Genomic DNA, 17,549 nt, shown 5'->3' with positions numbered 1-17,549 from the left:
CTTTCACACACACACAAAAAAAAAAATGAAAAAGGCTATTCAGCTTTTGAGAGATGGAGGAATCTCAAGTATACATTAAGTTTCTGAAGTCAGCAGACAAATATCTGGTGGTCTGGGAAATGCCTGCAATTTGACAGCTAGATTGTTCCTTTAGGCACAGTCGTGAACTGGAGAGGAGTGGAGGAAAATAATGCCTGTGAGGCTGCCGGTGGTGGCAGGAATAGGGCAGGAGATCTGGTGACAAAAGACATGGAGGAAGCTGAAGTGTCCAATACCTTCTTTGCTTTATTCTTTACTGATAAGACTGGCCTTCAGGAGTCTTGGGGCTCTCAGAGCAAGAGGAAGATCTGGAGCAGGAAATACTCACCCACAGTGGAGGAGGTTCAGGTTTGAACATTTGAACAAACTGAGCATAACCAAGTCCACGGGTGCTGGGGGAAATGGTCAATGTCAAGGTACTCTCAACTATCTTTAAAAGATTGTGATGATCAAAAGTTCCCATGGAATAAGGCAAATGTCACTGCAATCTTCAGGAAGGCCAGAAGGGATCTAGGGAGGTACAGGCTGCTCAGCCTCACCTGAGTCCCTGGGAAGGTGATGGAGCAAATCCACCTGGAAACCATTTCTGAACATCATAAGGACAAAGAGATCACTGGAAGCAGTCAGCAAGGATTTATGAACTCATCAAATCCAAGCGCCAACCCAGCATCACCACCACGAAACCATGGCATTTGTTTGACTGCCTCTGGTATTTCAAATATATATCCCATTCTTATTATTTTGCATCACTTTTACAGAGTGTTTATTTTAAAATAGATCTTAGAATTAATAAAAATATGTGTCTTGTTCTATTTAGGATCTCATTAATAGATTAATGATTCGTAAAAGTGTATTTTCTTCTTTTCATCACTTCAGGCTTTCTCATCCCACATTTATTCAGTCCATGGTCAGTTTTCAGCTGACCACAGATTATACAACTAAACAATGATTTAAAAACATAGCAAATTATCCTAAGTCTATTGTTTGTTCCCAGGAAAAGTTGCGGAATTAGCACTTGCCTGTAATGCCAAGGGTGAAGTGTTGCATTAGTGAAAACAGGGTAGTACTGCTGGATTCACCCAACAGTAACCAACAACAGATCTCTCTGTTGACTTCCCTCCTGAGAAGAGTCACAAGAAAGGACATTGTGTGCTTGCTGTGAGCACAGAGGGAAAGAAAAAGGTGTCTTTTTACTGTCCTTTGGTATGTAGTGACAGGAAAAAACAATATAGCTGTAGCCCCGTGGGGGAAGCGATGGGAAGGGGCAAGAGCGGCAAGAGCAGCAAGAGCTCTGGTGCTTGTTACTTAACACAAAGCTTGGAATGTGGTCGGGGGAATTGATCCCAATTTTGATAACTGTGTTTCTTGTACTTCCCTGAGCGTAGCCCACAGGTTATTTGGAAGAACAGCTTTTGATTTGGCAGTAGCTGGGATTGTTTATATGTACACAAATACATATGCCTGCAGATGCAGGCAAGGCAAGAGGAGTTTACTGCAGCACATCCCTCTTCCAGCAGTCACCAGATACAGCCCCACTGTCAGCCTCTGATTCATTGCCTGCCCCACTAACATTTCTCTGCTTGACTTTTTGGGGCATCTTTAAAAATTTAGGACCTCTGAAGATCTCTTTTTGAGGAATGGGTGCAATTTATGTCTGTTCTCTGCTCCTAATGATGATATAGATTTAAATATTTGACTATACTCAAGAATCAATCCCTGTGGAAAATCCTATGAACTTCACCTCTGAACCAGAAAATGTAACATGCTGCAACCCCTCTACCAACCCAAACCAGTAATTTCTTATAGCAGTATGAAAATAAGCTGCTTGGTTCTGCTTTGCTTTTTGCACATTATGGTGATCCCTCTTAAAGGAACTTTCTCTAGAGGAAATGCAAATGCAGTGGGAGGAACAGCATGATCCAGATTCCCTGGGAGCGTAATTGCAGCAGATTTTGTGGCTAGCATTGAAAAAAAGGGGAAGAAAGGTTCTTTTAAACAGGAATATTTTAAGGAGCTTAGCATAGAAGTCAGAATTAGGAGTCTGGAGGCGAGATGTGAGTGCATGACAAGGCAGGTTAGGTTTTGTCAGCCACAATGGGTTAATGTGGTAACAAAACAGCAGCTCTTCTCAGCTGAAAATGGAGCTTCTTAGCAAATCAGCTGCCTAATGCAGAAGTGCAAGCAGAAACCAAACACAGAGGTGAATTGCCTGAGGGTCTCACATATTTCAAAGCAGAGAAATGTAATGATATCTTAAAGAGGTATGGACAAAGCCAAGGAATACCTGTGGCATCTAGAGAACATGTCTTACGAGGAGCAGCTGAGGGTGCTCAGCCTGGAGAAAAGGAGGTTCAGGGGGACACTTCTCACTCTCTACAACTCCCTCCTCCTGACAGGGGGGTGCAGCCAGGTGCGGGTCAGGCTCTGTTCCCAGGGAACAAGGGACAGGACAAAGGCAAGCAGCCTCAAGTAGTGCCAGAGGAGGTTTAGGTTGGATGTTAGGGAAAATTCCATCACTGAAAGGGTTGTCAAGCATTTGAACAGGCTGCTCAGGGTGCCTCAGGGTTGAGGCACCAACCCTGGAGGGACTTAACCAATGTGTGGATGTGGCACTTGGGGACATTGGTTAGTGATGGCCTTGGCAGTGCTGAATTAATGGCTGGACTTGGCCTTAGAGGCCTTTTCCAATCCAACCAATTCTATGATTCTCTCTGATTAAAGTACTAGAAATGCTGCTGAAAAGCTTAGGAGTATTAACAATATTATTCTTGCTGTCTTATTTATCGCATCTTCTCTGATAAGCAAAGCTTCAGTAAGTCAGTGACAATTACTCAGATTATTGGCTGTTGTCATTGTTCTCACTTAAAAATATGTATTATATATTGCTTAGGTTATTGTCCTCACTACACACGGTGACGTGCTTTACCTTAGAAAAAATTAAAATACAAAACATGAAACAAGAAACAGGAGAGGAGAGTAGGCTCAGTGTTTTAATTATAGAGCTTTAGGAGCTGGGCTGCAGTCAGACCATTACTGTGACATCCAAACACTTGCTGCCTCTCACTCTGAGGCTGTTTGCTTTCACAGATCAGCAGGTAGGAAGGATTGTCATAGATCCTGTTTACAATAAGGGTAAAGTATGCAAGAGAAAGAAATCTTATTGCTGTTTTTTAATAGGAGGTCAACAAATCATGAAGATAGCCAAACAGATTTGGGACGTGTAACAGCATCTGTGCTCAGTTAACAAAACAGCAAATCCAAGCACAGGTGAGCTCATGGAAGGCATTCTGCCTGGCCCACGACACGTGGTATTTTCTGCAGGTTGAGTCTGTGTTTGGGTCACAGATGATGGACAAAAGAGAACGAACAGCACCAGCAGCTCATCAGGCTGGAGGGCACTGTGCCTGCAGGCAAGACAACACAGATGCTTGAGGTTGCCTGACACATTGATATCAGCAGCAGGGGGAGTCTCCATGATCATTTATGATCAAGGATTCACCCTGTAGTTGTTGTTGTTTCCCTTCTCCTTCTCTTCTCCTTCCTCTTCTCTTTCTCCTTTCTTCTTCCTCTTCTTCCTCTTCTTCCTCTTCTTCCTCTTCTTCCTCTTCCTCCTCTTCCTCCTCCTCTTATCCTCTTCCCTCTTCTTCCTCTTCCCTCTTCTTCTTCTTCTTCTTCTTCTTCTTCTTCTTCTTCTTATTCTTCTTCTTCTTCTTCTTCCTCTTCCTCCTTTTTTTCTCTTCTTCTTCTTTTTTTTCCTCTTCTTCCTCTTCCTCTTCTTCTTCGTCTTCTTCTTCTTCTTCAGTGCTAACCTAGATAAGGTCTAATATTGTTGGAAAATAATTGGGGTGAACTTGCTTACATGAACTCACCTTCTTTGCCAGCTTTAGAGCCTGTAGCTTTGGTGGTATGTGGGAGCCCTCTGTTTTCAAGTCATTTCCTGAGCAGCCCCGCTGGTGCTCCTGCAGACAGTGACTCACAGAACAGTGGGCACTGCTACAGTGCTTCAGGACCAAGTTCCAGTCTGCACTTATCCCCATGGCAAATCTGAGTGGCTCCATCCAGCTATTTTGGATTTAGATGGGTAAAAAAGACATCGAAAAGCAGCTGCTTGATTTTTACATTTCCTGACTTTTCAGTGCATTTAAAAATCGTAACCTTCCTGTTACTGTAAGGTATGTTTTTGTACTTAGTGTTCAGCTATAAATGCTGGCAGCTGCCAGACGACAAATCTGGACCCATTAGTTTCCCAAAAGGGATAGTGAAACAGCATGTTTATGGAAATGTTGCAGTGTCTCACAAATCCATGTAACTTAAAAACACCCAGAATTATTACATGTGGCTTCTTCAAATGTGTCCTGGGCTAAATGCTTTTGAGATATTGACTGATTCGTTGAGCCACGTTTGTGAAGTACATGGGCCAGGCCTAGATCTCAAGATTTTTCTTTAGTCTTTTGTGTGAATCAGCTCAAGGCACTGCTGGCCTTGTTTGGGTCTGGCAGAGCTATCCCTCCCTCCTAGGTGATGTGAAAGGTTCCAGACAGGAGAAAATCAGACACAAGGAAGCATCTTGCATGATTTCCATCTGCATTTGTCCTTGAGTTTGGTGGAGAAAATACTCAGGTTTTCCGTTTTAGGACTTGTCACAAAACAAAAACGCAAAGCTCTCAAGGAATGAATCTGCCAAGAGCAGCAAACCTCTCGTATGGTTTTGTCCGGAAGAACATTTCAAGGGTTTCTCCTTACTCTTTTTTTTTCATCCTACCCATTCAGAATGAATGCATCCTGGCACATATGCTGTAGCACAAAGCCACCTGCCCGTATCATCCTCATGCATTTAAAGGGAGAGAAGGGAAATAGTTCCTGCAGTGGTGATCATTTCAGGACTATCTAGAACATGGGGCACAATGAACTGTAGAGATAATTATTTGTCACAGTGTTGTTTCTTTCTACATTCCCTCGATTTCTTTCATCAATATAGGTGCCAGCATGTGTGGCATTCACTTCTCAAGCCATTTTATAGGCTGGATTTTAAAATTGCAGCAAGAGAACTGTGTGAAAAGGCACTGCCACACGGACATTGCAGAGTCTGCCCATTGCACCTTTTCCCTGCCTGTTTGCAGGGTGCATCTCAACAGGAATGAGAATGTTACTAAAGGCCTTGAATGCTGCATCCATGATGTGTGAATGTTTGCCACTCTCAGGCATAGCACAGCAGAGAAAACAGCATTTGCAATCCCACCTCTAGAGCAAACCAGTGGAGTAGCACAGAAAGTGTAGAACGCTGTAATAGGATTGCTAAATGAGAACAGCAGCCTTTGCTCTCTAGGGTTTGGTGACGGCTACAGGCACTGAGTGATTTCATTGCCTTGCATTTCCGAGGTTCTCAGTTAGAGCAGTGCCTGCAATAATGTGAGGTGTTGTTAGCAAAATGCTTTAAATGTACCCTAAAGGGAGGGCAATTTTAGCACGGCTTTTTTGTTTCAATACATCATCTGCCAAGCCCAGTCATTTTTATAAAATACAGGAGAGTAGCCAAGATAGCTAAAGAAAATAAAATACGAGTATATATGCATATAAATTGTAGGGGGCAGGATGCCTAAAAAGTGTATTCATCAAATATGGCAGGCATAGTGACTGTGGTGAGAGGTTTGCAATTTCACTTCATGCTGAAGATACTGGGTAGTGTTTGAACTGGACAGAACTGTAATGTCATCACTGCCTTAGGAAAAGGTGCTGACAGCCTGAATAAGCAAAGGTTTATGTGTCCTATCAGATCTGAGGCCAGTGTGTTCGTAGGGAAGGGCTGGAGGAGCTGGGCTGGGGCTCCATGATGGTACTGGAGTGCTGCCTGCTTGTGAAACCCTGTCCTCAGCATGCAGCAGGAGTGCATCTCAAATCACCCTTCCTCAAACTGTGCCTTTCCCTCTGAATCAAACACCCTGTCAGAGCAGTGTGTTGTCAGAAGGAGGTGTCTGTGGAGGGGGCTCCCCACCATACTCCCTGTGCCTGCTGGCTGACCTTGGCTTCACGTGATTTTGACATTTGGGAACATCCTTTTCGGATGAGAGCAGTTTGGTGGCTGCCTACTCTGTAACACCAAGGCCTAGAAAATAAACAAGAAGTGAGGATATGTTCAGGACCTGATCTGGAGCCTTTGGAGTCAATGGCAAAACTTGTGTTGACTTTGTTTTGTATATCTGAAGCTATATCACTATTCTGTGTAGCCACATTGCATCAAGGCACTGTTAACTCCTCGTGACCCAGATGTGCTTCTCCAGGGTCCTCTCCCACACCCTGCCCAGAGCCCAGGAGCCCAATGTCAGCTTCAGTCCCTGCCTGAACAGTGCTGGAAGAGGGCTGGTCTCTGCCTGTAGCCGAGGGTCTGCTTGTTCTGGACCCTGCCCCACACATTGACTCTCAGTTTGACTCTGGCCCAGCATCACCCATGAGCCAGGCTTTGATGTGGGTTTCTGGCTGAGCCTGGCTGCCCCTGGCCTGTCCTGCTGCCTGGCTGGGGAGTGGGACAAACCCTGCCCTGCCACCCTCTGAGGACTCCAGCAGCCTCCATCCTGCTGTGCCTGGCGCTGGGGCTCCTCCATGGACTGGAGCCCTAGACAACACAGCTCACCTCTCCCTCACTGCTTCCTTCCTTATCAAACCCCAATGCTGGTAAAGAATGGCCACCATTCACATGAGGGTGACATAGGGGCAGATGCAGAGATTTCCCCCTTTCCTCATTAAATTTTGTTCCTGTCGTGTCCAGGGGGGTTGTCCGTCCGTGACTCAGCACACTAAGGATTTACAGATTGGTGTCACCTCATGTTCACAGGGTTGATTTTACTGGTGGAATACAGATAGTTTCTACTGTTCCAAATGAAATGGGGTTTTCAACACGATACCAGGAATTGCATGGCATTCCCAGGTGTGCTCACGTACTCCTCCCAGCAATGTGTGTTCTGGGTTACCCAGGGAAAAGCAGTGACACAGCATGTTTATTGAATTTGTGTCTCCAAATAAAAGGTAAAAGAAAATTACTGATTTCAGAATATATAGGAGGGTTTTGCCATTTGCAACATTAGAGTGCTCATTATAGATCTTCAAGATATTTTGACTCAAAATTTGAATTTTATCTTTTTTTTTTCTTTTTTGTAAGCTTTCTTGCAAGCTATTTACAATAGATAAAATACCTTTCCCTGGGCTATACTGAACACCAAGGGTGCTGTAGCTCCCCTAGGCTTAGCTATATTCTCCTGCTGACCTGTTTCTGTCCCAACAGGTGTAGTTCGCCAGGTGAGGCCCATAATTGGACCTTTCCATGCCATCCTGAAACTGGAGATGAACTACGTCATGGGCGGGGTGGTGTCTCACCGCAACATCGTCAACGTCCACATCTTCGTGTCTGAGTACTGGTTCTGAGGGACACCCACAAGCAAGTGCTCCAGCCTGAAACATTACCACAAGCTATTATGTCATGTACTTGTTTTTAAAACCCAATAGTGTTGTTTTCTTTTTTGTTGTTGTTTGTTTTATTTTTAAAATATTTGGTTTATAGTTTAAGACAAATAACGAGCTATTATGTTGATTAGACATAGGGCGGAGCAAATTAAGTGAGCCTGATGTAGTTGTTTGTATAAATATGTAGTGTGTAAAACTGCTCAGCTGCCTGGTGAAATTTAAAACTTTTCTAAATGTTTGGACAGATCTCAACTATTGCTCCTTGGCCAGATAACCTGAGTGACAGGCTGTGGAACAAAACAGATGTCAGAGTTCACTGGGATGAGTATATGGTGTCTTTGGATGGAAGAAGTTGAATAAGGATTCATAATTTCACCTTGAATTAACTACCTTGAAGAGGATTGTCAGAGAGTGATAAATAGTTAGGCTTGGGCCCTCTGAATAGGCCCCCAGAAGTGCTAATTATTCCTGAAAAGTTCAGTCTGGATATTTAAGAAGTGACATTCAGCTGCAGCTACCAGAGGATGTGCAAAAGGAATTAGAAATACTTAGAGACTAACAAGCTATTGCACATATGAAAAAATACTTTTGTTTGGTAGTTATTATTTGATTGTAAGATTGTTTGATTCTAATTAAACAAGTACCTCTCATTGAAATTAATCTGTTACAAAAACACTGCATATTGCTTAAATTCCAAGATCACCAGTACTCAGCAATACATGGGAAACTCAGATCTTATCTCCTGTCTGTTATAAAGCTCCATGACTTTTTAAAATTGGTAATAAAATTAGCATGTTAAACTGTACATTTCCTATGCAACAAACCAAGGCATATGTAATAATATAATGAAAATCTCACAAATAAATGAACGTTTAATGTATTTTCTGGGCATCAAAGTAATGTATCTTTGTTTATTACAGAACAGGAAAGAAATAACTCCATGTTTCAGTTTGTTATGTTAAGATATGAGGAAATAAAGATGGTCAGATGGGAAATACTCTGAAGTATGCCATGGTTTCTGATTCCCAGGGAAATTATACGATACAGCTTTTGTAAGCAAATTCATCATATGCATATTCCCCGCTGAAACCAGACCTCCTCAGTCGTTATTGGCACTAAGCATGGAACAGGCTGCCACGAGAAGCTCTGGCTGCCCCATCCCTGGAAGGATCCAAGGCGAGGCTGGATGGGGCTTGGAGCAACCTGGGATTGTGGAAGGTGTCCCTGCCCACGGCAGGGAGTCGGGACTGGATGAACTTTAAGGTCAGTGTGATCCTGCTGCCTTTACCTTTTAAATGAGTGTTTGTGGTCTGGGTCTGTTTGGGAGGGTGTTATTGATGCAGGAAATAGCAGGTGCCTGCAGTGGCAGAAAACAGCAGTGTGGGCTCTGAGGGACGTTTCTGTGAGCAGCAGCCTCTAGCAGCCCTCTCCCAGTGTTTCGGCAGTTTGCATCTAGTACTCCAGAAATACTTATTATATATTCCAGAAATCCCAGGCTTTTAAAGGGATACTGACACATGACTTTTCTATATTCTGACATAGTGTTTAAGCCACACTGTGTAGGAAGACAGTGTTTACGTTTGTATTCACATGCTGGGCAGGAATGGAGACGTTCATGCCATGCCCACAGTGCCTTTTTCTTACCCATCTGAGACAACTCGTCTCCCAAGTCCTGCTCTTGACACCAGTGAGATGACTAATGCAGCAGCACAAGGAACCCACCACTGGGGTGCTCTCGTGCCCTTGGATGGGCTTTCCCAGCTAGGTGGGCTTTTCCAGAGGTTAAACAAAGCATCAGCTCCCTTTGCCATTGGCTATGTCACCGACAGAGCTGGTGGTGTCTGGCCATGGTTGATGCGGGTTATTTAACCTTTTTTTGCTTGGGAACTGTGAGGAACTCATAAGAACAGCAGGCAAAATAGTAACATGGCAGAAAATCTGCACTCTTACCTACTTTTGCACAGTGATTTCAAAATAAGCAAATGATGCTAAGGGCAGCAGAAAAACTTCCTTTGGGGAGCCTCAAAATTATTCTGAGGTGATTCCAAGCAGCCACGTGAGACAAGGTGTTGGAATTGAGTAGAACCAAAATAAATAAGTGTGCTTCTTAATATAATTTTTTAAAAATCTGCAAATAACAGCATTCTGCAAATTCTTTCTACTGTGGGCAGGCCTATTGTACTGATACTGTGTCTTCTCATCTGTTTTTTAAAGCAAGGTTTGAGTTCAGGCCCACTGGCTGCCTCTTCCCTTTTGATTTTTAGTACATTCAACATCCAGAGCTCAAGGTGGGTTTGGAATGCTCTCAGGCATGAGATGTCCTGTCTCACATGAGGTGTCCTGGGCAGGGCCAGGGGCTGGACTTTGGTGATCTCTGTGGGTCCCTTCCAGCTCAAGATATTATATGATTCTGTGGTAACTAATTAAACATATTTCTTTTGATTTTCAGGAAAGGCATAATCTCTGAAAGAAACAACAAAAGAAAATCCTTCTCTTCCCTGATCTGGCATTTTTTCTGGCTCTTCAGAAGTTACCAGCTCAGGTCTCCCAAGGGTGCTCATTCCAAGGGCTTGCAGTCAGTCACTTCCTTCAGAAGCAGGAGTTGATTGTTCTCTCTTGGCCAGGGCTGGAGTGAGAATGGTTTTAATGTAACAGCCAGAGCCCCTCCAGGTCGGCCAGCACGTGCCTTGCCATGGGTTAAGGAATGTTGTTTTCCCTAGGGAAAGGGAGAGGGACCAGAACGTGATTTACATTGCAGGGTCCGAGTTTGGCTGAGGTTCCCAACCTGCCCACAGGCTGAGCACGCCTCAGCTCCCAGCCAGGCTCCCAGGCTCCCTGCAGAGGATGGGGAGGATGCTTTTTCCTCCAGCTCCCCTCTGGTCTCCCCAGAGCAGGGCTCTCCGCTCTGACACAGCAAGGAATGCCAGAGCCCTTCCCACATCACTTCTGCTCCCCGAGTGCCTTTGTTCCTGCTGCCTGTGGTGAGGGTGGGAGGTGTGAGGCTGCCTGGAAATTGCTGCTCCGAGACATAAAGTACAACCACCAAGTCTCCAAAACATTGGCCTGATGAAAGATCTTTTATTCCTGCTGTGGTTAAGAATGTGCTATCTATTCTGCAATGAGCTCCTTTTTTTTTTTTTTTTTAAACTTTCACCTTATCCTATTTCATTGGGTTTTTTTCCTCTTCCTTTTCTTTATTGAACTTCCCTCTCCATATTTTCATTCTCTGCATCCATTTTTCTTTTTTTCTATCAATGATTGTTTACTTGTAACTGAGCAATTGACATTAAACATGATCACCAGACCCAGGAGAGAGATCTTCAACAGCTGCAGAGAGAAAACCCATCCTGGGGTGACTGCAGACAGACAAAGGCACAATTGCTTTCATACCCAAAAGTTTCACCATGATACCCTGAATCACATCCAGATCATGCCAGGAGGGACGATTTAATGGGACAGCTTCTGGCCACCTTCTTTTAAACTTCATTCTTGGAGCACATCCTCTGTGAGGAAAGGCTGAGAGAACTGGGATTGTTCATCCCAGGAAAGAGAAGCTTTGGGATGACCTAATTGCCCCTTGAAGGGAACCTGCAAGAAAGATGGAGAGAGAATGCTTTAAAAGGCCTGGAGTGACAGAACAAGGGGAAGGGCTTCACAGGGACAGAAAAGGGACAGAAAACAGGTTTATATTAGATATTAGGGGAAAAAATTCCTCTGTGTGAGGGTGGTGAGGCCCTAGCACAGAACCCCAGAGAACTGTGGCTCCCCTGTATATAATAGAGAATATATAAAAGAAAAAAAAAGGTAAAAGCCAGTAGGCATCAGAGGAAAGCAGCTGTGGTGTATCACACCTCAGGTGATGGGTATCTTGTCCTGGCCATGCTCACAGAATAATATTTGATACCGAAGATGGTGGTAAGGTTTTTGGTTTTGTCATTAGCTGATGGTTCTCACAGGAGTGAGACCTGGTGCAGGTCATACAGTGATGGGGGAGGAGAGCTGATAAAAGATTTTGGGTTCCTCCACTCAGGCAAAGCCAAAACCCAATTCATCTGAGTGCAGCCCATGAATGACCTTGGACCTGATGAGAGCAACCACCCTTGACTCTGGATGTGAGATAAGTTAAATTACACGTTGCTGAATTGTCCTAATACTGCCAACATTTCGAGCAGAAATTGCAACAACGATAAAAAAGCACCGCTGTAATGGATACCATCATAACTGTAACTACAGTTTAGGTTTTGAAAATTACAAATATGTGTTTAACTAAGGCTAGCCAGAAAGTACTAAATGGTGCTTGAACTGTGGCCAGCTGTCTAGAATCTGGAAATTAGAAAAAAAATTGGGGTTTTTCTCTTCCCAAGTGGAAAAGTTGTGTACGTTTGCACCTATTGAGCTGGTGACAATTTGTCCAGCTCCACCAGGAAGCACCGGAGTTTATGTAGTATCGAAAGGATGAAGTAGTTTGTAAAACAACTGACCAAAAACTTGAAGAAAAATGGACTGTCTAGCCTTCAACCTATGATGCACTTCACATCTTACAGATTAGGGATCTCATTTGCAGCCACTAATTTTTTTTTTTTTTTTTTAATCACATCCCATCAGTTAACAAGTCATGGTAAACTTTGCTTTCTTTAACAACAGTGAGTTTCATTTTGTCTTGAATTACATGCATTGATTGATTTTAGTGATGTTTCTTCAACTTATACAAGCAAATTGGCTTTTTCCAACTCCTTGTAAAAGAGTCCACAATGAAGAAGAATCTACACTGTAGAAGAATCTCTGGCTTCTGAGCTCTCTAAATGTTTATGATTACAATTATTTTTTACCTCTCCCCTGAGTAAAATTTACACCTGACCCCTTAATCCACTTCCCTCTCCTTAAGTTTCTAAGATGGGGAACAGCTGGGAATGTGGAAAGAGTATTTCAGCTGCAGATATTTGTGTCAGTCAAAGAGAAATGAGATGTTCTGCCCCATAAGCGCCTGTGCTGTGGAGGTGCTGCTTCTGCGTCAGACAGAGGCCATAGAAGGTGGTCATGGGGGTGAGATGGGCAGAAAGAGGCGGGAAATTATTTGTGTTAGCAAGCTGGGAATATTAATGCAGTCTGAGAACATGTGGGCTTCCCTGAGCTCCTCCCAGGCAAAGGTTACACTGAAATCACCCGTGGCTGAGGCTTGTCTTTGGTTTTGATGACTGGCCAAGCACAGTTATCTGATAGGTGTGGGTGGCTACAAGATTGCTCCCACTGAAGGGCACTCAGAAAATGAGCTGCTTTTTTTCCCCCCTAAACCCACAAGATTTCCCAGCTCTGCAGATGTTTACTAGGAAGGGGTCAGAAAGCCGCTAAGCTGGAGCTCCATGGACGTGAGCTTACCTGGGCAGGGGCACAAGGACTCTGACCAAGCACATGTGGTCAGCTGAGGCAGGATCTGGAAACCCCCTCTTCAGCAGTGTGCTGTATTTGATGCTTGGAACAGAGGCTGCCTCTGCTGGAGCCTTTCTGTTGGGAGAGAAATGGGAAGACAGCAGCTCCACGAGGTCAGCAGGGGCTCGCCGGTGTCTCTGGCACAAAGCTCAGTTCCCTGGACTCCCATCTCCTCTGAAACATGGAGGCAGGGGTTTGGCAAGAGGGGCTGGGACCCACCTGGTCCGTGCTGTTCTCCATGAGTTGGGTATGACCTGGTGAAACGGAGAGGCCGTGGTGCTGGACTGAGGGCCGTGCGCCGTTCAGAGCCAGGGATGTCCAGCAGCCTGGGTGCAGCCATGGGAACTCACGGAGGTGAGGAATGCCCTGGAAGGGCTCCTCGTGCCTCTGCTCTCACACACACGGGCTCCACACTGGCCTCAGTGCACCCAGCCTGCCTTCCCCCTGCTCTGCTGCCCAGGTAGGGCTGGGCAGCTCCTCTGGGGCCAGCCAAGGAGGTCCAGGGGCTGGGGGGTTCCAAAATGATCTAAAGCAGAATCATCCAATCACTCTCTGCAACTGCACTTGGGTCAGGACATTTGGACTTTCATTTCATCTTCTGGCAACACTATTAAAAGCCTAAATCAGTGTCCATTGAAGTTAATGAAGAGTTCCTGATTTCTCAGGCACACAGCATTTCAAAGAGACCTTGGGCAAGTGTTTTACTTCGTCGTGTTGTATCCATTCCTTCTGTGTTTGGAGATTATGTAGATGGTTATCTGAAAACCCCACAACGAAAGCCAGTTGTACTGAACCCTCGGTGGGTTTTTTGAGAGAACATGGAAATGTTATTTACTGGTTTTTTGGTTTTTTTTTTTTAATATTGAGCTGTATAAAAAGGTTAAGAGAGGTTTTGGAAGTGTTTTAAATTCGTAACTCAGAAACTTGACAGAAAGAGTGGAAAGGCTGTCTGGGACCACTGCAAGGTGGCAATAGTTACTGGGGAGGTCAAAAGGGAAAATATCTTCAGCAGAGAGCACTGCTCTTTCGTCCTGTTGCAGGGGGTGCTCATGGGGTAGCTTCCATTGGTTCTTGCTGTGGAATATCCTGAGCTGGGAAGATCCCGAAGGGTTGGTTTGATCCTGCAGAGCCAGTCCAATGGCTCAGTACCCTGAAGTGCTCCCACCCACAGCTCTTGGTCCCTAGGTCCTTCTCTCCTTGAACTGTCACAAGCCTTTAAAATGACAAATAACTGCTTTTGGGGTGGGAGAAGTAGTTTACTCTCTATGAGTGGGAGAGAGAAAATGTCATAACAAAAAAAAAAAAAAAAAAACCAACAAAAAAACCAAACAAACAAACAAAAAAAAAAAAGAGTAAAGCATAGCTATAACCAAATTAGGCATTACTAATTTACAGTGATGTGTTGGGAGCTATCAGATACATATAAATTCAACAAATCACCTTCAAACCACAGAGGCCTCACTCAAGGCTGTAAGTCTCTCATATGTGAGATTAAAGGGAATCCAAGAATGTAATTACTTGCAATATGTGAAAGAGTTTACATCAGATTTTTTGAAGGAGTTTGTAAAAGCAGTCTGTTTATCTGCAGCTATGTTCTTCTTATTTCATCTCCTTTGCAATTCTAATTGTACACGTTTTCCTCCCTGCCCTCTACAGTTGTTTGGCACCTGCCAGGCTCTTTGGTGTCTCTTTGGAATATCATGTGAATATCATGTAAAACACTGGGTTGATGTAAAATGCTCTGTTTTGTAGCTCGTAATTGTTCATGGAACTGAACTCATGCACAAATAAGGAGCATTTGGGAAAGGGCAGCCTTGGGTCTGCCTCAGAAATGCACCACACTGAAATAACTGAGCAGCATCTGTCTGAAGTTGCGCTGCACACGCCTCTTGTCAGCACAAGTTTCTTTATTCTCTTTGAGTTGTAATTCATAGTCTGAATTTGCTTTCTTGAAGTCCATGGAGCTTTGCCATTGGTTTTGACCAGTGAATTTCATTCATGACTGAACAGCTCTTGCTAGCTTTCCCTACCCTGTCTTCTTTTTCATTCTTCTACAATGTTTAATGCATTAGATCCTCTATAACATCAACTGTGTTTTTTATTTACCAAAAAAGAAACCCTTGAGATGGAGGAACCCAAGAAATATTTGACAGGGCCTATGATCCAAAGCTGTTTTCCACATGGCCAGATTTCTAAAGACCTGCAGATGCCTAGTGACATTGCAACAGCAGATGTTCAGGGAGCAGTCAAAAGAGGAGAGGGATACGAGTGAGATGTGGCATCAAAAGGTGCCAACCACTGACCTAACACAGAACTGTCTTTCAGAAACTGGTTCTCAGTCTCTTTAGTGGACTTATGATTTGAAGCTTTCTTCAACTTATTAATTCTTAATATTCAAGTTTTGTGTTTAACAACGGGCAAACCAGGCAAACCCTCATCTAACAAGATTAAAGCCTGTTGTCCTTAAACACCACTCCAAGCAAGTGTTCAAAGTACAAAACTTGCTGCTTTTATTGAAAGTTTGGAAGGCATTATGCTTTCCACTTAAGCTCAGTTAGCTGGTTCATTCATTCGGCTTAGACACTTCAATTGGTAAAGAAATTAAACTACTTTCTGTAGTATTCCCCTCGAGACTAGACCGCCACCGATGGCAAAAGTAAGAGTCTGCTCTCTAGCACCGGGTTGGATATTCCAGCTTTTATTCTCAAGTCCTGCTCTGCTGGCTGGAGACCTTTCCCAATGACTCACCAATGCCAGAGAAACCTGGCCCCTCCCCTGCCGTGGCTTTTTCCCCAGGGGCAGGGCCCAGAGGCAGGGCCTAGAGGCACCACACAATCAGAGAGAAGCGGGAGGGGAACGGAGTTAGGTTACATTTCAGTGTGGGGGATGGGCACTGCTGGGCAAGGACAGATAGAAAAGAACACTACAAATCCAATGAAATATAGACCAAATTGATGCATTACAACATTTCCCCTTTTCTTATTAAATTAAGAAGGAGGAAGGCTCGGTTCGTGGGAGATGCTCAGAGTTCGGACCTGGAGTACCTTTAAAGTTGCAAAAGAAAAATGACCTTTAGTGCAAACTGTTTAGAAAAACACTGTCAAGGAATAATGATAATTAGAAGGAGAAGGTTCGGCGCTTTCTCCTCCTCCAGGCAGCACTGGCCACTTGTGGGCCCTCTGCAGGGGGTTTTTCAGTTTTGGGGATGAAAGGTTTCACCCACTCAGCTGGCACCCACTTGAGATCTGGGGGAGTGGACACATAGGCGTACCCACGACCCCAGGTGACCTGATCATGGGGACTTTTTGTTTCTCTGGTCGCTGGATCCTTTACTATCATATCCGGTGACTTTTGCTGAAAGGCAGAACTGGTTAAAGTAGGATTATTTCATTTAACATTTACATTTTCTAGTTTATTTGAAAAATTCCCTTTGGACCTTTGAGACCTCTCATCCCCATTGTCCCGAAAGTCCAGAAATTGCTTGTTTAAAGGGCATTGAGATACCCAATGTCCAGCCTGACCGCACAGGAGACACGTTGTTCTCTCAGGCAGTGGCCGTGGCACAGGTACAGGAAGCACGGTGTCTGCAGCAGCAGCTTTTTGTGGCGGCTTGACTCTGGAACTGTGGTTTTGATGAGCTTTTATGAAGGGAATCTTCCTGGCACACACCTGGAATATGTCATGTAAAGTTGGAGCCGCTTCTATAGACAGGCTGAGGATAGCTGCCTTGCACTGTTTGTCTGCATCAGCCAGAGCCATCTCCTCCAGGACCTGTTCTTGGGCTTCTTCATTCTTAACCTGTAACTCGATAGCTCGGGTTAACCGCTCCACAAATGTTACTGAAGGCTCTGATGGAAGCTGCTTTATTTTACTGTAAGGTTGGAAAGACTTATTGGGCTGGGTTGCTAATTGAATTGGCAGATTCTTATTATCAACTGCCATTTCAGGATTTTGCCAAAGCTCCGGAAGCAAATCTTTTTGGAGGTCAAAGGGAACTGTAGTATTTCTTGCTAAATTTGCTTTTAAACAGTTGCAAAGGTATTCTCTTTCATACCCCAGTTTGGCCTGAGCTTTGCATAAACCCTGAATCACTTGTTGGGGGAAGGGGTCCCAATTACTGCAGACAGCACTCCCTCTTTTTGATTGTTGTTATGTGAAAGGGGTGGCAGAAAAGTCCGGATCGCTTCCTGCTTCTGGGTTCCCGGCTCCCCCCCGGCCTCCCCCGCCTCTGGGGCGCGGGAACTGGGACTGTGGGCGGGGAACCCGTGGGAACCAGGGGTGGGAGGGGCTGGAGGCTTGAGTCACATGGGGCGGAGTTGGAGGGTGGAGGTTTGAGGGTAGGGGGCAGAGTCAGAGGAGAGGGCGGTGCCGGGGGCAGCACCAAGGGAAGGAAGGGGCTGGGGAGAAGAAGGGATTGCCGGAAGGAGGGACAGACAAAGGGAGAGACTCCCCATGGCTCGGGAGCACATGGCTTTGGCCATTTTGGACAAAGGAATCCCCTCCATCTTGTGACCCCCCCACCTGGGGATCACTAAGATGGGAGGTTTGAGGACTCGGACTGCCTGCAAAGGTACAAGCTGGGGAAAATTCACAAAGAACTGGCGTTTTTTCCTTTTTGTTTTGCTTTT

General features: G+C 44.7%; 1 protein-coding gene across 1 annotated transcript in view; it reads left to right on the top strand.

Moving 5' to 3' along the window:
- The window catches only part of FBLN1 (fibulin 1), a 72,886-nt gene extending 64,397 nt beyond the window's left edge, over positions 1–8,489 (top strand). Inside the window, exon 17 of the mRNA XM_040061929.2 lies at positions 7,316–8,489. Within this exon, the coding sequence (XP_039917863.1) occupies positions 7,316–7,455 (140 nt within the window). The 3' untranslated portion in view covers positions 7,456–8,489. The remainder of the gene's footprint in view (positions 1–7,315) is intronic.
- Positions 8,490–17,549: the final 9,060 nt, after the last annotated feature.

This window comes from Hirundo rustica, chromosome 4 (genome assembly GCF_015227805.2).
Source record: "Hirundo rustica isolate bHirRus1 chromosome 4, bHirRus1.pri.v3, whole genome shotgun sequence".
Taxonomy (NCBI): Eukaryota; Metazoa; Chordata; class Aves; order Passeriformes; family Hirundinidae; genus Hirundo; species Hirundo rustica.
This window is presented reverse-complemented; position numbering and strand designations above follow the sequence as displayed.